The following is a 26,005-nucleotide window of genomic DNA, read 5'->3' as shown; positions in this document are numbered from 1 at the left end:
GGCGTGTCCCCACTGCCGGGGCGGGAGGAGCAACGGCGTGTCCCCACTGCCGGGGCGGGAGGAGCGACGGCGTGTCCCCACTGCCGGGGCGGGAGGAGCGACGGCGTGTCCCCACTGCCGGGGCGGGAGGAGCGACGGCGTGTCCCCACTGCCGGGGCGGGAGGAGCAAAGGCGTGTCCCCACTGCCGGGGCGGGAGGAGCAAAGGCGTGTCCCCACTGTCGGGGCGGGAGGAGCAAAGGCGTGTCCCCACTGTCGGGGCGGGAGGAGCAAAGGCGTGTCCCCATTGTCGGGGCGGGAGGAGCGAAGGCGTGTCACCACTGTCGGGGCGGGAGGAGTGAATGTCGCCAACATTGAAAAGGCCAGGATCTCAGTCTGCTGACAGATCTCCTAGCCTCTTTTGTGCATCTGTTGTGGCCGGCTTGTGTAACCCCATAGGTCACTTAGCAGACCAATGAACACGCAAGGGGTAAGCCCTTTCCTGACATCAATTACACTGAACACCGTCTGCCCAGCATCAGTGCTCGACCCCATTAATGCTCCTGTGGCTGGATGGATGAGAATCCCCAGAACCATGTTCCAAACTCAAGTGAACAAAATAGTGGAGTCTGTAATAGTGTAAGGGGGGGACCAACTCCATAATAATGTACTTGGTTACAGAATGACATTCAACAAGAACATATAGGTGTGATGTTTGGGTGTCCATTATTTTGGCCATCTAGGGAACATTAGATTGACTCAATCGTGGGGGAATTTAGGACTCAAAGTATCTATGCCAAAGTATGGGGGGGAGGGGGAGGGTGTTGTGGTAACAGGGGACACAGTGACATAGGGGTCTATATGCTGCATTATAGGGGGGTGTTATGGTAACAGGGGGTATAGTGACATAGGGGTCTATATGCTGCATTAATGGGGGGTGATATGGTAACAGGGGGTATAGTGACATAGGGATCTATATGCTGCATTATGCTGGTGTTATGGTAACAGGGTGTATAGTGACATAGGGCTCTATATGCTGCATTATGCTGGTGTTATGGTAACAGGGGGTATAGTGACATAGGGGTCTATATGCTGCATTATGCTGGTGTTATGGTAACAGGGGGTATAGTGACATAGGGGTCTATATGCTGCATTATGCTGGTGTTATGGTAACAGGGGGTATAGTGACATAGGGGTCTATATGCTGCATTATGCTGGTGTTATGGTAACAGGGGGTATAGTGACATAGGGGTCTATATGCTGCATTATGCTGGTGTTATGGTAACAGGGGGTATGATGACATAGGGGGTCTATATGCTGCATTATGCTGGTGTTATGGTAACAGGGGGTATGGTGACATAGGGGTCTATATGCTGCATTATGCTGGTGTTATGGTAACAGGGGGTATAGTGACATAGGGGTCTATATGCTGCATTATGCTGGTGTTATGGTAACAGGGGGTATGGTGACATAGAGTGCATGCACACACAACGATGTTAGTAACCAACGATTTTAATGAACGATTTTCGTTCACTTTTTCAAGGGAAAATCTGAACGAAAATCGTTCACTAAAAATCTTTGGTTACTAAATTACTAAACGATTTTCATGAACGATGAACGTTTCTTTAATCAAGCATACAGTGAATGGAAATCGTTTGTTGGACAGTCAGAATGGACGATGAACTACAAACGTGAACACGCATGAACAATTATCGTTCATCGTTCACCTTAAAAACAATGAGCGACTTTACAAACTATTTAACGATAACGAAGTCGTTATAGTTAAATCGTTCAAAAAATCGTTGTGTGTACGCACCTATAGGGGTCTACATGCTGCATATAGGGGGTGTCAGAGTATAGTGACATAGAGCTCTATGGGCCTGATTCAGCACGGATCGCTATTGCGATTGCAGCTGCGTAACCACACGTAATTCAACTGTGAAAATATGCAAATGTTTGCAACCACTCAGCCAGCATAGAGACGAGCACTACCACTTACATCCATAATACTTCACAGTCCTGCGTACACATCGGTAACATCGGCACACAAGTTGCGTATGCCGTCGCAGTGGCTAATTTATGCACGGTATTCAAATGGACAGGCACGGATGTGTTTCTCCAACCACTCCCCCGTCACCACCACCAAATGCTGACGTCCAGTCACTCACTCTGTGATGGCTTTGTATCTGAATGCGTTACCACAGTACGATCGCAATGCTGTCGCAGGCCCTATGCTATATCAGGCCCTATATACTGCATCATGGGGGGGGGGGGTTATGGTAACAGGGGGCATAGTGACATAGGGTTCTATTTGCTGCAATATAGGGGGTGTTATGCTAACAGGGGGTACAGTGACATAGGGGTCTATATGCTGCATTATAGGGGGGTGTTATGGTAATGGGGTATAGTGACATAGGGCTCTATATGCTGCATTATAGGGGGTGTTATGGTAACAGGGGGTATAGTGAGATAGGGCTCTATATGCTGCATTATAGGGGTGTTATGGTAACAGGGGGTATAGTGACAGAGGGCTCTATATGCTGCATCATCGGAGGGTGTTATGGCAACAGGGGGTATAATAGGATTTTTGGGTACTTACAGTTGAATCCTTTTCTCTGAGTCAGGCTGGGGGACACTGGACCACGGGTTGTAGGTGGGAAGGCGTGGATTTGGCACTATCACTGAAATCTATGACTCCTCCCCTCTGCAACCCCTGACTTCAGTACAACTTCAAAAGTGCCTGGTACGGAGAAGCAATACTCATTGACAGGGTCACTCCGAAAAATAAAAATTAAATTGGCGGTCAATACGACCCAAAATCATAACTTATACTCAATACCGCTGAGCGTGAGGGAGGGAACGCAGTGTCCCCCAGCTGACTCAGAGAAAAGGATTCAACGGTAAGTACCCCAAAATCCTATTTTCTCTTTCGTCTGGGCTGGGGGACACTGGACCATAGGATGTTCAAAAGCAGCCCCCATGGGAGGGAACGCTCAGATTGCCTGACCGGAGAACTGTATGCCCAAAATGGGCGTCCCCGGAGGCAAAAACATGAAACCTGTAGAACCGCACAAACGCGTGGACAGAGGACCAGTTAATTGCGTGACAAACTTGTTCAGCCGAGGCCCCGTGACGCGCCGCTCAGGAGGCCGCCACGGCCCTAGTGGAATGAGCCAACACCCTAGCTGGTGCCAGGCGCCCCGCCTCTGAGTAAGCCCTTGAAATCACTGAGCGGAGCCATTTTGCAATGGTCTGCTTTGTGGGCCCTGTGGGCGTCGTAGAGAACCAATAAAGAGTCCGTCTTATGTAAGATCGAAGTTCTATCTAAATAAATGCGCAGGGCCCGGACAACAGTGATAGAACAGTAGCGTTCCCGCTAGGCTGTTTTAGCGGGGCGCGGCGCCCTGACCTCCTTCTGGAGGGCAAAAAGCACCCTGCCCTCACAGCCTGCGGGAGCCGTTCTCACCCGCGGGACGCAGTGCCCCGCGGGTGGAGAAACATGCGGTGACCCGGTCACCGCCGGAGAATAGACGCCGGGCGCATGCGCCCGGCATCTATTCTCCCTTTCTGCAGCATTTGGGGGCTGCCCGGCATGTCCATAAGCGCCGGGCACGCCCCCAAGTATGACAAAAAGGGGACGCGTCTTATAGACACTCCCCCTTTTCATGACCACGCCCCCTTTTCGGACGCGAGCGATTGCCCTCTCTGGCTCCGGCGCCCTGCCTGCCGCCGGAGCTAGAGGGAACACTAGAACAGTGATAGATCGTCCTGGTCCCCTGAGGACTCTGAAGGCTAGAAAACAGGAAAAAACAACCTCCTGGTTTAAGTGAAGATGAAACCACTTTCGGTTGAAACAAAGGAACCGTCCTGAGAACAGCCCTATCGTCATGGAAAACAAGAAAAGGCGGTTTGCAGGACAAGGCCCCCAACTCCGAGACCCGCCGAGCTGAGGCAATGGCCATCAGAAAAAACACTTTCCACGTTCCGAACCAAAGGTCCACAGATTCCAACGGCTCAAACGGAGCCTGTTTAAGAGCAGACATAACCAGGGAAAATCCCATGGTACCACTGGTGGTTGAACCGGAGGCTGTATTCGCAAGACCCCCTGTAAAAAAGTCTGCACCTCTGGGAGGAGACCCAGACGCGGTCTGGAAGCCATAAGCTGGCTTCCAGACCGCCCTGCAGAAATGCTAATAACCTTGGCAGGCAGAACTGGGCAGTATGTACTCCCCGCTGCTCACACCACACAATATAGGTTTTCCAAACCCTGTGGTAGTTCTGCGCGGAAAACTGCTTTCCGCGCCCGGAGCATGGTCCTGATGACAGAAGGGGAAAAACCCCTGGCCTTCAAGAGCCCGGTCTCAACAACCAGGCCTTTTAAGCCAACTGAGGTAGGCCCTCGTGAGGGAATGGCCCCTGTAGCAGAAGATCTGGACGCAGAGGCAGACTCCAACCGGCCCTGCAGCTAGCCTGAGAACAGTGGCGAACCACGACCGGCGTGGCCAGTTTGGAGCCACTAGGATGACTGAAACCTGCTGCTCTGGCTCGACGGAGTACTCTTGGTAACATGGGAATTGGAAGAAAAATGTAGGCCAGACGGAAGTTCCAAGGAACGGTCATGGCATCCACTGTGGATGCCAAAGGATCTCTGTACCTTGCACAAAATCGAGGGACTTTGCAAATGTGGCGAGACACCATCAAATCCATCTCCGGTAGCCCCCATCTCTGGACAATATGTTGGAAAACCTCTGGGTGGAGAGACCACTCCCCTGGCAGGAACGTAGTCCTGCGGAGGTAGTCCTCTTCCCAATTCTCCACCCCCGGTATGAAGACTGCTGAATTTGCAGGGAGGAACGTCTCCGCTCAAGAGAGAATGAGACTTGCCACTGCCATGGCAAGTGCGCTTTTGGTTCCGCCCTGCTGGTTTACATATGCCACTGCTGTGGCGTTGTCTGATTGGATCCTCACTGGTCGGCCCACCAGGAGGGCCTGAGCCCCACACAGTGCCCGATAAATGGCCCGGAGCTCCAGAATATTTAATGGGAAATCTATCTTTGATGACGACCAGATCCCCTGGAGACAGAAGTTCTCAGTCACCGCTCCCCAACCTTTGAGACTTGCGTCTGTGACAAAATCCAGTTGGGAGTCACCAGGGACCGACCCTGGAGAAGGTGATCGGTTATCAGCCACCAGCGAAGTGACTGACGAGTGCTGTCTGACCAAACCAACAACTGAGAAGAAAGGTCGTCTGAGCGCCCCGTCCAATTCCGGAGAATCTCCCACTGAATACGTGAATGGAAGCGGCCGTACTGGATGGTGTAGAAGGTAGAGACCATCGTGCCTAGTAACTTCATGTCCAGCCAAACGGATGGCCAGGGGACAGACAGCACTTTCCTGACCTAGTCCTGAAGGGCCCGGGCTTTGGGCTCGGGCAAGAAAACCCTTTCCAGTGCTGTATGGAAGATCACCCCCAAAAACATCAGACGTTGGCAAGGCCTGAGGTGACTCTTCTCGAGATTCAGTATCCACCCATGATGCTGTAACACCTACACCGTGTGATCCAGGTGGAGCTGAAGTTGGGCAGCGGAATCCGCCTTTACCAGCAAATCGTCCAAATAGGGAATCACCGTTATTCCCTCGGAATGCAGTAAGCTTGCCATTGCTGCCATGATCTTTGTGAAGACACGCGGAGCTGTAGCCAAACCGAACGGCAGAGCCTGGAACTGGTAATGGGCTCTTCCGACCACGAACCTGAGTAGAGACTGATGCCCCGCCCAAAACGGTATGTGGAGATATGCATCTTTGATGTCGATAGACGCCAGAAACTCGTTTGCCGACATACCCTGGATCACTGATCGGAGCGACTCCATGCGAAACCGATCCACCAACAGGCTGGCATTCAAGGCTCGTAGATTAAAAATCGGCCGATAAGTTCCGTTGGGTTTCTGGACTACGCACAAGTTGGAGTAAAACCCCTGTTCCTGTTGAGACTGTGGAACAGGAGCTATAACCCCTTCTGAACAGAGTGAAATGATAGCCTGGTTTAAGGTCCGTCTCTGGCTCCCTGGGTAATGCTGTAACGAAGTAACGTTGTGGCGGCTGCCCCCTTAGGTAGATCACATAACCTCGGGAGACAATGCCCCTCACCCAGGCATCTACTTCCGAAGCTACCCACCTGTCTCAGAAAAGAAGGAGACGGCCCCCTACCTTTCCTGCGACCGGATGGGCTGTCAGGTAGTCGGCTTCTCAGAGGAATCGGTATGAATCCCGACAGCGGCTGCCCGACATGGTTTAAAATCCCGATCGTCCCCAGGTAAGTATTTACTAACCTAACCTCCCTGCCTAACCCTCCTTAGGGGTGCCTAACCCTAATCCCCCCCTAAGTGCCTAAACCAAGCCCCCCCCATCCCTGCCGCCTAAACCCAAGTCCCCTGGGGGGTGCCTAACCCTAAGTCCACCCCGAGAGCCCTAAACCTACCCCCCAACCTCCCCGAGCCCTAAACCTACCCCACGCACGCGCGGCTGTCCGCATTCAGCGCCCGGCATCACTTCGATCGGTCTCCCGACGTCGATAAAATGACAGGAGTCTTGATTTAGACGCCTGTCATTTAACCCTCGCCGGGATAAAGCAGTCGGGAAGCTGGCCGTCGAGATTACGTCCGCCGGCTTCCCGACTGCGTACCTTCTCAGATGCCCTGGCACCCGGGCGCCTACTGGGAAGAGAGTCATCGGACCCCCTGACCTCTAATCATTCCCCCTCCTCGAAAGGAACGTGAGCCCTTTAGCTCTTTCTACCTGTCGCTTGGGATATGATAGTATCAAGCTCAGAGCCGAACAGGATGCCTCCACAAAAAGGCAGAGACTCTAAAGCGCGTTTAGATTCGGTGTCCGCCTCCCAGGCGCGAAGCCAGAGTGCTCTGCGTGCCGCTACTGCCGTGGCTGAGACTCTAGAGGAAATCTGCGCTCCATCTTGTGCAGCCTCACACACAGTCTGCAGCCGCCCTTATCTGTTCCGCCAGTACCAGTATGTCCTCTCTGGATGAGTCACCGGCAAGGTCTGCCACTAATTTGTCAGCCCACTTCTCCATGGCTCGAGAGACCCATGCACATGCCAATAATGGGCGAAAAACATCTCCGGCGCCCATAAAAATAATCCTAAGGCATCCCTCCAATTTTTTGTCCAGCGGATCCTTAAAGGAGGCCGCCCCTTGGACCGGCAGAGCCGTGTGATTTGCTAAACGAGCCACAGCCACATCCACTTTTTGAGGCAGCTCCCACTTAGCGACCTGCTCCTGTGGAAAGGGATAAAGGGCTGCAAATTTACGAGGAGTAGCATACTTCTTATCAGGGGTCTTCCAGGCTTCCTCTACCAAATCTGAAAGCTCCTGAGACACTGGGAAACAAACGACCCTCTTATGCCTCCGCTTAAACGGCCCTACCGCCCTAGCTGAGGCATCAAGGTCCAGACAGTCCAAAGAGTGTGGTACTGTCATAATAAGGTCCTCTACGCCCTGACTTGATGCAGAGTCTGAACCTTCCTCATTGGGCAGAACCTCCTCTTGGAGCTCCCCCTCCTCCTCTTCTTGCTCCCCCTCGGGATCTGACTCCAACAAGACACTGGATGGAGGAGGACGCTTATGCGTAGTTTAGACCCCTCAAAGAAGCGATCCATAAGGGCCGATACTTTCTCGAGCCCTACCGCCGAGCGCTCCATGGTACGGACCCAAGGAGGATCAGGACCCTGGTAACCACCCCCCGCAACAGCAGGCGGTGAGGGCAAAACAGGCGCTGGCGCTGCTTGGGTTAATTCCTCTATACGGCAGAGCAACGTCACCAGGTCAGAGAGTGAACGGTTCATAGCCTGAGCCCATGCCGGCTCCTCCGTAAACGGAGTGGCTCCCCCAGCTGGCTGCGCACACGTGGGCCCCACCTGACAGTCCATACACAAAGACCCTGCATCCAGTTGTCCACACAGCAATTTAACCTGACCCTGGGCACTTGTAAAAAATATAGCCATAGTGGGGTTCTGGCCCTTTGTGGACTTATTGTCCGTCATTAGAGCACCCAGTCGGCCCAGAAACACACATAAAAATTAATTATATATATATATATATATATATATATATATATATATAGACACAGTCAGATTAGGAGGTCCCTCTCCTGGGTAGGGGACTCCTTCCTTACACACACACACACCAGCAGGGAAGCAGCACACCAGTCTGGATGCGAGTACAAGCTGGTCGGCGCCAGTCTTTATTGAACAATGTCAGAAATAACATAAAGAAAACAAACATAAATCCTAGCCCTGTCGGGGCACTAACTTCACAGGTGGTTCCCTCACTACCAGGACCTGGCAGGGCCTAATGCCCTCACCAGCAACAAAGGCACAGCACAACACTCACAGATAGGTTTCCAGTGTCTCTGAGCAAACTCCCTGTCTGCTCTCCCAGGTCAGACACTCAGCCCTAAACACACAAGGCTTATATTGGCCACTCTCAGGTGGGAACCCTAACAAGCCTGTTACCAGGCTGCGAGAACCAAAACCTGGAGTGGCCGTGGGTGGAGCCCTCCCTCTCCTCTCACCCACAACCCCCAGGTCCCAAACCGGCTTTTCAAAATGCCGAGACTCAAGCCTGCTACACTGCAGACTTTCTCCTGGGGATTTAAAACACAAGACAGGAATGTGGGACAAATGTACCTGCCACAGACCACTTTACCAGTGATCCTATCACAATTATATATATATATATATATATATATATATATATATATATATATATATATATAACCAACGGCAATGAATATGCACACACTCCAAACAGGCACGAGAACAGATTAGAGTAATACTGAAACTACTTAGCTACACGCTGCAGAGGGAAAGGAACTTGCTCTGTCCTCCCTCCATGCTTTTCAGGCTTGTGTCCTTTAAAAACCTGTGATCAGACTTCCTGGGAGCCTGCATTTTGCCACTGGAGAGCAACCATGGCGCCTCCCCCAGTCTTACTGAAGCAAGCCTCACTGCTCCTTCCTTCAAGTGTTACTCCCCTCTGTGGGGAAAACACTGACGAAACCGCGCTTACCACGGGCAGCCTGTAGTCGGCGCTCTCCCCACAGGAGCAGCCGACAGGAAAACCCAGCAAGATGGCGCCCGCCACCCAGGACCACGCTAACTGCCTGTACCTCTGCCAGGTACAGCAGCGCGCAATCCCCGGGCCCAGGCGCTCTCACAGAGACCTATTAGTAAAAAAAGAAAACTAAAGCAATTGCAAAACAAATAAAAATCCTATGCTAGAAAACCAAGGCTGCTGAGCAGCCCTAGAAAAACATGCCTTACTTCCACAGGCAATAAACTTACACTGAAGTTGCAGAGGGGAGGAGTTATAGAATTCAGTGTTAGTGCCAAATCCACGCCTTCCCACCTACAACCCATGGTCCAGTGTCCCCTAGCCCAGACAAAAGAGAAAGTGACATAGGGCTCTATATGCTGCATCATGGGAGGGTGTTATGGTAACAGGGGGTATAGTGACATAGGGCTCTATATGCTGCATCATGGGACGGTGTTATGGTAACAGGGGGTATAGTGACATAGGGGTCTATATGCTGCATCATGGGAGGGTGTTATGGTAACAGGGGGTATAGTGACATAGGGGGTCTATATGCTGCATCATGGGAGGGTGTTATGGTAACAGGGGGTATAGTGACATAGGGCTCTATATGCTGCATCATGGGAAGGTGTTATGGTAACAGGGGGTATAGTGACATAGGGCTCTATATGCTGTCTCATGGGAGGGTGTTATGGTAATAGGGGGTATAGTGACATAGGGGTCTATATGCTGCATAATAGGAGGGTGTTATGGTAATAGGGGGTATAGTGACATAGGGGTCTATATGCTGTCTCATGGGGTGAAGTGTTATGGTAACAGGGGATATAGTGACATAGGGCTCTATATGCTGCATCATGGGAGGGTGTTATGGTAACAGGGGGTATAGTGACATAGGGCTCTATATGCTGCATCATGGGAGGGTGTTATGGTAACAGGGGGTATAGTGACATAGGGCTCTATATGCGGTCTCATGGGGTGAAGTGTTATGGTAACAGGGGATATAGTGACATAGGGCTCTATATGCTGCATCATGGGAGGGTGTTATGGTAACAGGGGGTATAGTGACATAGGGGTCTATATGCTCATCATGGGAGGGTGTTATGGTAACTGGGTGTATAGTGAGATAGGGCTCTATATGCTGTCTCATGGGGTGAAGTGTTACGGCAACAGGGGGTACAGTGGCACAGGGCCGCATTTGCTGCCTGCTAACCAGGACTTTAGATTGGTTTGGTTGCTCTATGTGGCTAAGCCCTGTCTATTTGGGCACGGCATGTGCAATAAAGCATGGGTACCCAAAACAATGGAATATTGCCCCCCAATCTCCTGTCACTGCAGACGGGAGATGGGGCGTGATAAAACAATCCGACCATCATCTATCCTTTAGCCTATTCCTTCTATGTCCTTTCCTCCCTCTTTCAAGGTGTCTTCTCACTATATGCAACCATAATGGCACAGACCCAGTCTGGATATCCTCCTCCGTGGACGTACTTCTCTCCCCCCCCATCTCTACACTTCCGCGCCCTGACCAGGCTCTATCCCCTCTTGTGCCCTTTACTCGGCTGTCCCTGCAGAGACTATCACTTTGCCTCCATTGTTTGCCTTCCAACTTCAGGACCTCGTACTCATGCCGCCACAAAAATGCTCTTACACTGCTGGGCGACTCTGAAGGAAGTCACACTCCGTACTCTACATCCTCCTACCCCAGCATCCAAGATTTCTATTGTGCTTCCCCTCTTTTCTGCAACTCCCTCCCTCGCCCTATCAGACTCCCTACCAGGCTCCACACCACCAAACCTCTCCATGAAAACCAATCAGCCCATATTACAGCCCTCCTTTCTCACTCTTACCTTCCTGGTCACACCCCTCCCTCCTAGACTGTAAGCCTTACAGGCAAGGCCCTCTCTCCTCCTAGCACACTCCTTGTTAGGACAATGGGCTTGTCGGTGCATCCAGTTATTGGGCACAGGCTCACCGAGTGCCGTTTTGATTTGCACCACAATAGCTGACACATTTTTCTATTCAGACAAATATATAATGATTTGGAATACAGTACAGACAAGTAGAAAGGGTCTGGCGTGTGTTGGCGTTATAATATTATTATTATTATTATTATTAATAATAATACACACACGTATAGGACATACTGAAGAAGCTGCTCCCATTGTGCTCGCCGTTTCCAACAACTTAGGTTATTATTACTGAGGGCAAAACCGGCCACAAATGTAATAATAATGGACTGAGGAACGCTGCCTGATCGGTCTCCCTTGGTGACTTATAGCAGCGTTATCTGCAGAGAGTGTCAGTGCCAGGATTCTACACACACAAGTCATAAAGATAACTCACTTACAGCATAGAGTCTGGATAAACATTAAGAGTTCCCGGTGAGGCTACAGACAGGAATGAAGCTCATTACTTCCTCCTCCACCTGCATTGGTCTTATTACTCTTACACAGTCACTGCATTCAGGTCATAGTGGTGATAATAACGCAATAAAGATACAGAATAAAGGTTCCGAGTCACCAAGTAACTTCCATTCCCTCTGTTCAACATCATCGAGGTCTCATATTAGCTCCGCTGAGTTAGAAGAGGCTGTTGAATATGAACAGAACCTTCCCAGACTCACCAGCTAACTGAAGCCAGATCCATCCACCATCCCATAGAGACCTGTATGTATCAGTGCCATAATGGAGGCCTCCTAAGGAGGATGACCCGTATAAACAGTACTGACTAGTAATACACACTGGCAGGAGTAATGATTCCAGGAAGCAGTAACCCTCAGGGGCAGAGAGGGGAACAGTACAGCAACACGCAGTAATGGGAAGGGGATTACACAAGGTAACATCGGCTCTGCTCACCTGTTGGTCGGAGTACTGAAGGTAAATGAGAGAAGCTGGTTCCAGAAGGGCTCGTTCTCAGAAATGGCCTCCGTTCCCGACAGTTTCTTCAGGTAGTCATTCTCCGACAGTTCGCTTATTGTGCTACTGTTGGCCCCCATGTTTGTAGTCGTCAGGCAGCCAGCGCATTACTACAAAGGACGCCTGGGAAGACCAAAACACACAGGTCAATAGATCATTTAGGTGCCAGAGCACTGCCCAAAAACAAAATGACATGAAGTCGTATAGGAAAAGCAGACTTGCATCAGAAACACAGAACAAGATAAAAGCCATCCTGTTTGTGGGGTTTGTGAATGACCCAGTCTTGTTCCATTGCAGCTGAAGAACCAATTGTCTTCTCTTAGGATACATTGTAACTGCCAGGTGAATAAATAAACCCAGCTTTGACCTGACACCACAGCATAGGAATGATACAAAGATACAGCACAGCAGTTTATTGAGGGCAGTGTTTTGTATGGCGTCAAAATATTAGCAACTTCGTTTCCTTTTTAAACTTCTACGTGAAGTCCAAGTGTATATGGCCTCTAAGGACAAACAATCCACTGAGCCTCCACTTGCCGAGATAATGCTGGCGATAACTGAATGGGCGGATCTGACGCCAGCGGGGGACAGCATACTAATGCTGGTCCCCTCTGCATCCACAGGCAGGTCGCTATGATCAGGTGTTGTGGCAGCATACGGGGAAAGAGAAATACTGTGTAAGAGCTGAGACTGTTCGGAGCCGCGCGTTTGCTCGGCAGTCCTTACTGAAATCTTAGTCACCATGGCGACCAGCATTTGTGGGGTCGTAGATTACAGAATATACATTAACAGGAGAATATCAGAACCATTACAGGAACTCTAAATTCCAGAATGTATTGCCTGCTGAACACATAGTCGGTGGTCACCGTACTAGTTACGCCTGCTCGATGATACAAATAAATATTTTACCAGCCAAATGTGGCAGTAACTAATAAAACATATATAGTTCGGGATATAGTTCGCTTAGAATAACGGCGCCGGTATCCCGACCATCGGCATCCTGAGGGTAGGTAGCAGGATTAGGGGGAGAGTTAGGTTTAGGGACAGGGGTAGGAGAAGGGTTAGGACACCTACCAACAGGTGTCGGTATCCTAATTGGACTCATTGCAGAGAGAACCCAAGAGACCTACACTCATTATTATTATTATCAATCATGGTAATGTCTAAATCCCTTTCACGGAGAGGACCCTAATGTCATCAGCCAGTGACCAGCATCATTCCCTACCATCCAAGAGGGCATAGAGGGGGAATATAACCTTGTGGCGAGCGTAGTGAGCCACCGAGCCCAAAATGTGCCGATCGCAGCGAGCCCGCAAGGGGACAACTTTCTTCTTTAGGTGGGGACAACTTTCGGTGCTTGTGTACGTAAAAATACACAAGTACTATTTAAAATGTTCATTGGGTTCTCTCTGCAATGAGTCCGTAAAACACACAAGTACCAAATAAATCTAGGCCTAACATTTTTATCATACTGTACTATTTTTAACACTATAAAGTAACTATTACTCGATACCAAATACAAGGCCCTTATATTTTTAACAAGTTTGTATTGTAACTCATACAACAATTCCATGGAATGAGCCAGATCAATCAGCAACAGATGTCACAAACTAAAATGAGATGTGCGTTGGCTGATGTGTAACAAATACAAGGGGGAGTGACAGCTGCCTTATACTAGCTCACAGTAGCAGACACCTTCCAGCTGTAAGAGCTTCCCCGCACAAGTGTCAGGGGACCTTTCAATCTTACGTCAGGCCAGAACAGTCAGCAGTCCACACATCTCATCACGAGACACAAAAATACAGTAATGGGGGGAACAGAGGGGTTTCCAGGGAATCGGTATGAAATACCGGCTGACGCATGGCCGGCAGTTCGATTCCCGGCAGCGTCAGTCTGACAGATGCAGAGATCCTGGCAGCGGCAGCCTGACAGCGTTGGAAATCCCGATCGTCCCTAGGTAAGTACAAACTAACCTAACCCCCCTAACCCTCCTTAGGGGAGCCTAACCCTAACCTCCCCCCTTGTGCCTAATCCTAACCCCCCCTTCCCCGCTGCCTAAACCTAAGTCCCCCAGAGGGGTGCCTAACCCTAACCTCCCCCCGGGGTGCCTAACCCTAACCCCCCCTTCCCCTTGCCTAGCCCTAACCCTCCCAGGGGGGTGCCTAACCCTAAGTCCCCCCCGGGTGCTCTAAACCTAACCCTCCCCCCCCCCACTGCTGTCCGCTCACGGCGCCCGGCATCCCTTCGATCGGGATGCTGGGCGCCGGTCTACCAGCGCCGGAAAAATTACAGGCGTCTAGATTTAGACGCCTGTCATTTAATCCTTGCCGGGATAAAGCAATCGGGAAGCCGGCTGTCGGGCTTACGTCAGCCGGTTTCCCGATTGAATACCGTTTCCAGCTTTGAATAATATGAGATATGGTAAGAACTTACCCTTGTTATCTCTATTTCTACGAAGTCCATAGGGTTCCACAGGATACCTTGGGGGTATAGGTGTGACGTCAGTCGCTGGGCACCATAGAGTTAAGCTTTTCAGCCTCCCAGGATGCACTAGGGTCCCCCTCCTATACCCCGCCCCCGAGCCAAGGCACCTCAGTTAGTTATCAAGCCATAGGCCGGAGGAGGAGAAGGAAGAGAGAGAAAAAAGATCTGGACACATACAAGAATCACATTCTCACCAGAGGGAGACGGGAAACCGGTGACCAGAGCAAAGCCCATCTGCAGCACAGGTGCGACAGGGCGGGAGTCCTGTGGAACCCTATGGACTTCGTAGAAATAGAGATAACAAGGGTAAGTTCTTACCATATCTCATATTTTCTACTTCAGGGTCCATAGGGTATCCACAGGATACCTTGGGGATGTCCCAAAGCAGTATCCTTTAAGGGTGGGGACGCTCCTGTGCAGAAAGGAGAATCCGCCGCCCGAAGGAAGCATCCTGAGAGGCGAAGGTGTCAAACCTGTAATACCTCACAGAGGTATGGACAGAGGACCACGTAGCAGCCTTGCAGATCTGAACTGCCGAGGCACCACGTCGAGCTGCCCACGAAGGACCCACAGACCTAGTGGAATGAGCCTTCAGAGAAGGAGGGACCGGTAGGCCTTCATGAAGATAAGCTTCAGAAATAGCCATACGGATCCAGGCTGCCAAAGTTTGCTTTGAAGCAGGCCAACCCTTTTTACGGAAGCCATAGAGGACAAACAAAGCGTCCGACTTCCTAAACGAAGAAGTGCGGTCAACATAAGTCCTTAAGGCCCGCACAACATCCAAAGAGGCCTCACCCAGGGAAAGACCCGGTGAGTTAAAGGCCGGAACAACTATTTCCTCGTTAACATGAAACTGGGAAACAACTTTGGGAAGAAACTCGGGCCGAGTGCGGAGCACTGCCCTGTTCCCATGAAAAACCAAGAAAGGGGGTCTACAAGAAAGAGCCCCTAACTCAGAAACACGTCTGGCCGAAGCAATGGCCAGAAGGAAAACAGTCTTAGCTGTTAGCCATTTAAGATCCACTGAGCCCAGTGGTTCAAACGGCGGTCCTTGGAGAGCCCTCAGGACCACAGCCAAATCCCAAGGCGCCACAGGTGGAACAAAGGGCGGCTGAATGCGGAGAACACCCTGCATAAAGGTGCGCACATCCGGGATTGTAGCAATCCTACGGTGAAACCAGACAGATAGGGCCGAAACCTGTACCTTCAAAGAAGCAAGGCGAAGCCCATGATCTAGTCCCGCTTGCAGGAAGGCGAGAATCCGAGACAGACGAAACTCCCGCGGTGCATAACCTCTTGGTCGACACCACTGGAAGAACGTATGCCACACGCGATGGTATATCCTCGCGGAAGACGGTTTCCGAGCTCGTAACATGGTACGCACCACAGAGCTGGAAAACCCCCGGGACCTCAGCATGGCCGTCTCAACAGCCACGCCGTCAAAGACAGCCGAGTCAGGTCCGGGTGAAGGCAAGGACCCTGAGACAGAAGGTCCGGTCGTAGCGGCAACCGCAGAGGAATGTCCATGGACAGACCCCGAAGGTCTGAGAACCAGTGCCGTCTGGGCCACGCGGGAGCTATCAACAGGAGCGTCCCTCCTTCCTGTTTGAATTTCCGGATTACCCGTGGAAGAAGGGAGACCGGAGGGAACAGGTATGCGAACCGGAACGTCCACCGGACGGACAGAGCATCCACCAGAGACGCCCCTTCGTCTCTTGTGCGAGACCCGTACACCGGCAACTTGTTGTTGTGCCGGGACGCCATGAGGTCGATTTCTGGAAGACCCCACCTGTCCACCAGTAGTTGAAAAACGTCCGGGTGCAGGGACCATTCCCCCGGATGAACGTCCTGGCGACTTAGAAAGTCCGCCTCCCAATTTAGCACTCCCGGGATGAAGACCGCTGATATGGCCGGAAGATTGCGCTCCGCTCAAACCAGGATCCGAGAGACCTCTACGAGAGCCGCCCGACTGAGAGTTCCTCCTTGCCTGTTTATGTAGGCCACGGTGGTAGCGTTGTCCGACTGGACCTGCACCGGGCGACCCTGGAGAAACCGCTGTGCCTGCTGGAGAGCATTGAAGACCGCACGGAGTTCTAAGATATTTATTGGAAGCTCCGCTTCTGTCGGCGTCCACCTGCCCTGGAACAAGTGTGGACCCGAAACTGCTCCCCAGCCCCGAAGACTGGCGTCCGTTGTCAACAGGACCCAATTTGGAACCCAGAACGGACGTCCCTTGTTGAGGTGGGTCGTCTGTAACCACCACGCAAGGGACAGGCGAACCTCCGGGGTGAGCACAATCGTCTGGGACTTCAGAGACTGAGGCAGCCCGTTCCACTTGGACAGGATCAGGTGCTGCAGAGGTCTGGAGTGAAACTGGGCGTATTCCACCATGTAGAACACCGACACCATGGAGCCCAGTAACCTCATCGCCGAGTGTAAGGACACACGGCGGCTGTGCAGACAACTGCGCACCCTTGACTGTAAAGCAGAGATCTTGTCCTCCGTCACGAAGATCCTTTGCTGTCCCGAGTCCAATAAGGCTCCAAGATGCAGAATCCTCCGAGACGGGATTAGAGTGGACTTCTGCCAGTTGATTAGCCAGCCGTGCCGTTGCAGCAGTGCAATGGTCAGGTCCAAGTGGCGTAACAGGAGCTCTGGAGATCCTGCCACCAATAACAGGTCGTCCAAATACGGCAACATGCGGACTCCCTGCAGCCGCAGAGAAGCCGCCATGACCGCCATCACCTTGGTGAAAACACGTGGTGCTGTTGCCAGGCCAAAAGGTAACGCCCGAAACTGGAAGTGGTCGCTGCGGATTGCAAACCTGAGGAACTGTTGATGGCGCAAAAGAATAGGGACATGCAGGTAAGCGTCCTGTATGTCCAATGACACCATGTAGTCCCCAGGTTCCAGCGCCAGAATGATGGACTGTAGGGTCTCCATCCGAAACTTCGGGACCCGCAAAGACTTGTTGAGTGCTTTGAGGTTGAGAATCGGACGATATGACCCATTGGGTTTCTGTACCAAAAATAGATTTGAATAGAAACCCTGGCCCCTCTGGGAGAATGGAACAGGCACTATAACTCCAGCCTGGAGCATAGTGTGCAATACCTTCCGCAGCTCCGTAGCCTTGTTCCGGTCTGATGGTAGACCCGTGGTGAAGAAGCGAGCCGGGGGTCTGTGCCGGAAGGAGAGGGCGTATCCGTGGGAAACCACCTCCAGAACCCAAAGTGTCTGTCGTAGTGGTCGACCAACACTGGGCGAACTGTAGCAGGCGGCCTCCCACCCTGGGATCCCCCAAAGGGAGGCCCGGACCGTCAGGCCGCAGGCTTGTCATCTGGCTTGGGGGCCGGACGTCTGGTACTCCATGCCTGCTTCCGGGGCTTGACCGATTTCTTAGGGCCAGCCTGTCGAGGAAACGACTGTGGTTTGGGCCTGCCCTGGGCCCTAGATGACCGAAAGGACGATGGTCCAGAACCAGAAGGAGCAGCGGCCGACGGGAGACAAGCAGATTTGGCTGCCGCCAGCGTGGCCACAATCTTATCCAGATCCGGACCGAAGAGAACTTCTCCGGTAAACGGCAACGCTTCCAGACCTTTCTTGGAATCTGCGTCCGCCTTCCAGGATCGCAGCCACAAGGTGCGACGAGCAGCTACCGCTGCTGAAGAAATTCTAGACACCAGAGTACTAATGTCTAGAGCCGCCTCGTTGATGTAGGTGGCCGAATCACGGAGATTGCCAATCAACTCCGCCTGTTCGGCCGGACAGTCGGATTCAAAAGAAGCCTCTAATGAATCCGCCCAGCGCTCCATCGCTCTGGCAACCCAGCAAATGGCCATAGCCGGCCGTGCTGCCCCCCCTGCAAGGGAATAAGCGGACTTCAGGCAGATTTCTGCCTTGCGGTCCGTAGCATCCTTAAGGGAGGACATGGATGGCATCGGCAATGTGGCACTACGGACAAGACGGGTCACGTGAGAATCCACCTGTGGAGGGGATTCCCACTTAGCAAAATAATTATCCGCGAACGGATAAGCCACCGCCAGGCGTCTCTGCGGCTGGTATCTTTTGCCAGGTTGTTTCCACGCCTCCTCTAAATGGTCCACCAACTGACCCGAAAGAGGAAAGACTGTGGCATCACCCTTCACATCTTTGAAAAAGGCATACTTAGATTTAGCCGCTGGGGGAACTTCGTCCTCAATCACCAAGGCTGTGCGGACCGCCCGAATAAGTCCAGGAATATATACTTTGGACTTAGCATCAGCGTCCTTAGTATGGAGAGGTTCCTGATCGTAAGGATCCAGAATCTCCCCATCATCAGACGTCCCTTCGTCATCCTCATAAGGAGCGGACAGAGACGCCACCGGCCTTTTATGAGGCCGCATCACAGACTCCCCTTGCAACACATCCGACAAGTGCTGTACAGAACTCGTCAGGGAGTTAACCCACGCTGGCTCCTGAGAACCCGGGAGCGGGGAAATAGGGAGACTGTGGGGTACCACCAATTGTCGTGGGAACCCCTGCATGGGTGACGACACCACAGACTGCTGGGACAAACCCATCGGAGTAAACGCAGGCTGCGGAGCTAACTGGCCCACTAAAGCTGTTAACGCCTGAGCGAAAGCCCAGGGCGGCTCCTGTACCGGTGCTGTAACCGTAATAGGCCGCGCCATGGACAAACACTGCCGGCAAAGGCCCTCCGCGCTACCCTCCCCCTCCGCTAACGGTACTTTGCACGTGGTACACTGTAGCCGGAGGGGAAAATCACTTTCAGACATGATGGCACCACGTATGTGACCTCTCTCACCAATTAAGTATTAAATAGGCGAGAGACCACCCTGCAGCACCGCACCGCAAGGGCTTTAGCAGAAAGAACAGGGACAGTAATAAAGCTGACAGTTTAGAGAAGAAAAGTTACAGGCAGAGCTAGCACAGTCACATACAATGCAGAGAAATAACAATTCCTGCACTAACAGCGCTGATCACTCAACTACACAGACACAGGGCCTGGTAGGACACAGCGCTGCATACATAGACCTGAGCCACAGCGGAGGAGAGGTATGCGGAGGGACCCAGACCACGATGCTTCCGTCCAGCGCTTCCAGCAGCGTTCACCATGCGTTCTGGAGAAGATGGCCGCCGAGGAGCAGAGAGGAGGCTGGCCACAGCTGCACTGAAGAAAGCTTCAGGGGCTCTTCTAGCCCCCACTCCGACAGGTGCACCCGACGCCGGCCGGGCACCAAACTAAACTGAGGTGCCTTGGCTCGGGGGCGGGGTATAGGAGGGGGACCCTAGTGCATCCTGGGAGGCTGAAAAGCTTAACTCTATGGTGCCCAGCGACTGACGTCACACCTATACCCCCAAGGTATCCTGTGGATACCCTATGGACCCTGAAGTAGAAAATACCTTTAAGAGAATAAAACTACACGTCGCACACACCAGCTCCCAGTATAACGTTGCTACCGGGTATCACAACCCCACGTAAATCAGGGCTCATGGCACACTCCTATACAGCAGAGACTGAACTTACTGATTACACTAGCCACCACTGTCATATATAGGACTTATACTAAAGGGGGTATTTTAAACACAAAAGTAGGGAACAAAATAAGATTTTTGGCTAATCTCTGTGTATAAAGAGGAGCCGCACACTCAGCTGCACCCGTCACGGATAGTTTCCCAGGAACAATACTACAATAAAGTGTTAGATCCTTGTCCAATTTTTCCAGTGACAATGTGCAAAGTAACCGTGCACACCCAGCTCACAGCTAATCATCAGCCTGCTCCCTGGCAACTCCCAGTTATTACTATTATGACACCCTCCGCTGCCGGTCTGTCTGGTCAGCAGCACACGCAAGTGCCAACTCACATAGACATGGCAACTCAGCGCACCAGGATGCGATCCTCTTATCTTCATCCACCTAAACGTGTGCATGGAAATATAAAAAGGGATAAACCCGATAAGGATAATGTGAACACACCTAAGCAAACAGGGCACACAAAGGAACAGCTCCTGGATCCGCCAAGGAGCCACAGAGCTGAAATCTCATTGTATTCGCTTTATAGACCCCTCACTGGCCAAGATGCAAAAAGCACCTCATAAGAATGAAAGGCAGGCATTGCAGTTATTATAGATGCAGTGCATGATAAATCCCTCTAATAATTAGGAGTCATTTTGTACGAAGAAACTTGTGGCAAGCAGGCCGAAAGTAATGTATAAAATAGTTATACCAACACTACAGTACCCAGCATCTCCAGAAGGTGGCAGCAGTGGCCAACACGCCCACCCAACAGTGATCATGTCCTCTGACACAATTACCCAGCAGTGTCCAGCATGGACCTGTAGAGTCTAGAGCCCAGCAGTTTGGCTCACAACCACTAACTACGACAAGTATGTTCAGTGCAGGGGTGGGAGCAGACAAGGTATTCACATGCTGCCCAGATTACTGAAGAAAAATGGTAACATCAAGAGACAGCAGTCATGAGACCAGTAACAACAGCTGCTAGTGTGCAGTAATTACCTTCTGCAACACTCATTAGATGTATAATCTGCTGAAAGCGACGGTGGCACAATTTTATCTTTTTACAAAAACAACCAGACAATAAGAGTTCTGGTAGAATATACCTTTGTTAACTCTTTTTCTGCGAGGTCCATAGGGTCCACAGGGACACCATAGGGTATTTAGTTGGAGTGATCCATTGCACCAAACAGCTACAGCTTGTCAAGCTCCCAGCATGCATAGGGCCTCCTCCCTACATACCCCGCCCCCAGCCATTCAGTTTGTAAACAAGCCTAACGGCAACGGAAAGTGGAGAAGGAAGTACAATGTACACAAGAAAAACGAAGAGGGAATCATACCCCTTTCAGACATACGACCCGGGAATTTCTCCTGTGCAAAATCCCGGGTATTTGCTCGAGACCCCCCTTTCACACTGCAGTGTTTACCCGGAAAATTCCCTGGTAGACTCATTTTAGACATAAGCCAGGTTTTTCATATCTCCCCTGCTGCTGCTGTCTGACCCTCCTAGCCTATCCCCTCTCCAGCTGCCACTGATGTCATCAAAGTGCAGCAGGCAGCCGACCAATCAAAATGCAGCATTTTTTTTCATTTTTTTCAATTTGTTTTATTGCCCTGGTGGTCCAGCGGGAGTGCGGGTGGCCCGCTATGGCTGAGACCAGTCGGCGGTCTCCAGCACAGGCGGGTGCCCCCGGCATCTGGCTGGGGTCCTGTGTCGCTGACTCAATCTACAGCAACACAGCCAGCGGCGCGGGGGGGGGGGGGGGGGGAGTGAGTGACAGCACTGAGCGTACTATAGGACGCTTTGCGCTGCCAATGTAAAAGCTGCTTGGTGCAGCCCGGGAGTAGTAAATTCCCGGGTAGCACCATTAAGACATAGGCAGGGTAATTTCCCGGGACTTAAGTCCCGGGAAATTCCCTGGTCCATTGAAGAGTCGACTACCCGGGAACGTGTTCTCGGATAGGTACCTTTCAGACATACGCGGCTACCCGGTAATTTGGCTGAGGCAGGCCAAATTCCCGGAATTCTTGGTATGTCTGAAAGGGGTATCTGTGATACAAACAAGGAAAGAACAGATCCCAATGGAGGCCAGGGTCTGTGACCTGTGGACCCTATGAACCTCGAAGAAAAAGTTAAAAGGAATGTTATTCCATAACTCTTATTTTGTTCTTCTTTGGGTTTCATAGGGTCAGGGGATGTCCTAAAGCAGTTCCCTTAAGGGTGGGGACGCTCCTGAGCAGAGAAGAGAATCCGCCGCCCAAAGGAAGAATCCTAGGAGGCAAAAGTATCAAATGCATAGAATATGATGAAAGTGTGGACCGAAGACCAAGTCGCTGCCTTGCACAACTGTTCTGCATAGGGGCCATTTCTAAACACCACTATGGTTACCACAGAGAGTAGAATGTGCTGTCACCGTGTTCGGAACAGTGAGATCAGCCATGAGAAATAGTCATACGCAGCCACCGAGCCAGAGTCTACTTGTTATATGGCTTTCATAAGCGAGGCTGGCCAGCTAACACAAAAATGCATCTAATTTTCTGATGGAGCTTTTATGACCCACGTAGACACGAAGAGCTCAAACTACATCCAGAGAAGCTTCACCTACAGAAAGGCCAGAAGACTGAAAGGCTGGGACTACCATTTCTTCATTAATATGAAAACGGGATACCACTTTTGAAGTTACCCCCCTTGTACAGAGAACAGCTCTATTCTGATGAAAGATCAAATATGGAGAGAGATGTGAAAGTGCTGCCAAATCAGAAACTCTGCGAGCTGAGATAGAAAGGAGACAAAGCATCTTCGCTATCAACCATTTAAGGTCCACTGTGTCCAAGGGTTCAAAGGGGGGAGCCTGCAGCGCCCTGAGAGCCATGGATAAATCCCAAGGTGCCACCGGAGGGACAAACTGAGGTTGCAGACGGAGAACACCCTGAAAAAACGTTCTAACATCTGGCAGAGTAGCAATTTTGTGCTGGAACCAAACTGACAATGCAGTAACCTGAACTCTCGAGATAGCCAGACGAAGACCCAAGTCTAGTCCGGCCTGAAGAAAAGCAAGAACTCGGGAGACCCTGAAAACCTTAGGGTCATATTTTCTGTGGGAATACCAAAGAAAAAATTAAAGACAAATTCTATTATAAATGTGGACCGAATCAGGCTTCCTTGCACTAAGCATCGTCTGGATTACAGAAGTAGAAAAACCTTTGGCCTTTAAGACGGAAGACTCAAGAGCCATGCCGTCAAAGCTAGCCGAGGTAAATCCGGATACAGGCACAGACCCTGCACTAGCAAATCCATCCGTAGAGGAAGTGGAAGCGGACTGTCTATGGAGAGATCTGTCAGATCGGTGAACCAATGTCTCCTGGGCCAGGCAGGAGCTATTAGGTTTATCCTGCCGCTTTCTTGCTTGAACTTTCTGACGACCCTTGGGAGGGAGGGAGATTTTAGGAAACAGGTATGCCAACCTGAAGTCTCACCCAATAGCGTCCACAAAAGCGGCTGAGGGGTCCCTTGTTCTCAACCTGTACCTGGGCACCTTGTGGTTGGGACGTGATGCCATCAAGTCTACATCCGGAAGTCCCCACTTGTCCACCGGGAGCTGAAAGACGTCCGTATGAAAAGCCCATTCTTTGGCATGTATGTCCTGACGACTTAGGAAGTCCGCTTCCCAGTTGAGGATTCCAATGATGAATATTGCAGAGATTGCTGGAAGATGGCATTCTACCCAAACCAGAATGTTTGCCGCTTTCCCTCATGGCGGACAGACTTTGAGTGCCTCCCTGATGGTTGATGTAGGCCACTGTGGTTGCGTTGTCAGACTGACTCTGGACAGGCCTTCCCTGAAGGAGTGCCCTGTGCACAGCACGAAGCTCCAAAATATTTATGGGCAGGCGACTTTCCTGAGCTGTCCATCTTCCCTGAAAGGTGTGATGACTTGTCACCGTGCCCCATCCTCGCAGACTTGCAACCGTGGTGAGGAGTACCCAATCTGGGATCCATAATGGGCGACCCTTGTCTAAATGAGTCTTATGCAGCCACCACACGAGGGAGAGGCGAACCTCTGGTGAGATGCGGATCATTTGAGACTATCAGATGATACAGGCCATCCCAATGAGATAGAAGCCATCGTTGCAGGGAATTAAAAAAAAGCAGCTAGTGAATCAAGGGGTGAATACAATTGACAATTCAATTTATACTTGGTTCGTATCCAAAGAAGGGTTATTTATTTACTAACAGGCAAAATAAAATTTCAATCTCATTAAAAGACACATATGTCATAAAAAGTATACAATGTAACACATTTAAATAGTGCTCCTCTAACTGCAGCGTAATGACCTGCACACATGATTTCTAATAGACTACAGTCTGAATGATTTAATAAGTCCGGTATTAATGCTTTGAAAGTTCAATTTATATTTGCCACCAAAGTGAGGAGTTTTTAGGTGGATAGTCCTCCTCGTGATAGCGGATTTTGGAGTGTTAGTGATGAGCCCAGGTAGCCGGCATTGAGGGTGAACGGCCAGGTACACTGTGGTCGCAACGTAATAGCTCAACCCACTCGTGGGGAGCTTGGAACTCCATGTAGTGGCTCTTTCTGTCAGCAACAAATAGCTCACGGCTCCAGACAAAGTTCTCCCTTTAATAAGTGGCTTTAACAACGCCGCAGTGGTTGCGCTTGATCAGCGGGCAATAGAGGTGAGTGTCTAGGAGCTGCAAATGGAGCGGCTCTACCCGTGAGGAGGGGAGCCCGATTTTCTCCTAGACGGCTTCCCGGCAGTTGGTATCCGTTCTATTAAGGGCTTTGTGCCAGACAGAAAAGGTTACTTGGGTGGTAAGCGTTGCGGCAGTTGGTATCCGGATGGTGCAGCAGGTGTCTGGTCAATGAGGAGTATTACAGAAAGATCATCTATGCGTTTCAACATTTCTCCAGCGTCTTTGTCAAGGTGTAAAGGCCCCCATACATCAGCAATTGATTGCAGCAATTCTGCAATTTGCAATCGATTGTGTATAAAAAGCTTTCCCTTTTTTAATCGATTGCAAATTGCTGCAATCAATTGCTGATGTATAGGGGCCTTAAGTTCTAACTGCCACAGTCTCTGTATGTGTAGCTGTGCAGGTTTTATCAGCATAATTAATCTTAAACACTTGTTTAAAACAAACCTTGTCAATTGAATATATAAGGTGCATACACACACAACGATTTTTTTAATGATTATAGTTAACGATATCGTTTATCGTTCAATCGTTGAAAAAATCGTTCACTTTCTAAGTTAAAACGATGAACGATTATCGTTCATTCACGTTTGTAGTTCAGACTGACCAACTGAACGATTTTCATTAATAGAATATGCAAAAATCGTTTGTAGTTCAAAAAAATCGTTCATTACATTTAGTAAACTATTTTCGTTCATTTTTCCCTTTAAAAAATTAACGAAAATAGTTTACTAAAATTGTTCATTTACAAAATCATTGTGTGTGTATCCAGCTTTAGATTAAAGATAACACAATATCTAGGCTATCCATGTATATATTTTAAACAGAAACATTTAATAATCTATACACAAACATTTTTTCACACCAATGTACTAAACAGAATACTAATTATATTGATATACTATTTAGAAGAAAATAGATAGAGAGCTTATTTCTAATGGTGCATACACACGGTCAGATTTTTTTTCAGATCTGAACGATAACGATTTAAAAAATCATTCAATCGTTCATATCTGAAGGAAAATCTGACATGCCTGAACGATGCACGTTCCCGATGGTCAGCTAAAGATATAGGACATCCGATGTGTTTGCAGTCAGACTTGGACGATTCCATTCATTTTAATGCAGTCAAAAATCTTTCAATTGTACATCTGACAAATCTGACCGTGTCTATGCACCATTAGTGAACAATAAAATTGGATGGAGTTTTGCTCTTTTTTACATATATACAAACTGATGTAATTATTATTGTTTACATAGAATATATATGCATAAATATACTCTATTCATGG

The 26,005-nt window shown here is 50.3% G+C and overlaps 1 protein-coding gene across 3 annotated transcripts in view; it reads right to left on the bottom strand.

Moving 5' to 3' along the window:
• DYM (dymeclin) overlaps positions 1–26,005 on the bottom strand; it is a 408,809-nt gene that overhangs the window by 368,419 nt on the left and 14,385 nt on the right. For all 3 annotated transcript variants that reach the window (XM_088476488.1, XM_088476487.1, XM_088476489.1), the window contains exon 2: positions 11,940–12,122. In XM_088476488.1, coding sequence (XP_088332614.1) covers positions 11,940–12,079 — 140 coding nt within the window. In that variant the 5' untranslated portion in view covers positions 12,080–12,122. The remainder of the gene's footprint in view (positions 1–11,939; positions 12,123–26,005) is intronic.

The sequence above is a fragment of the Taudactylus pleione genome, unplaced genomic scaffold (genome assembly GCF_031769625.1).
Source record: "Taudactylus pleione unplaced genomic scaffold, aTauple2 ptg000189l, whole genome shotgun sequence".
In the NCBI taxonomy this organism is placed as follows: domain Eukaryota; kingdom Metazoa; phylum Chordata; class Amphibia; order Anura; family Myobatrachidae; genus Taudactylus; species Taudactylus pleione.
This window is presented reverse-complemented; position numbering and strand designations above follow the sequence as displayed.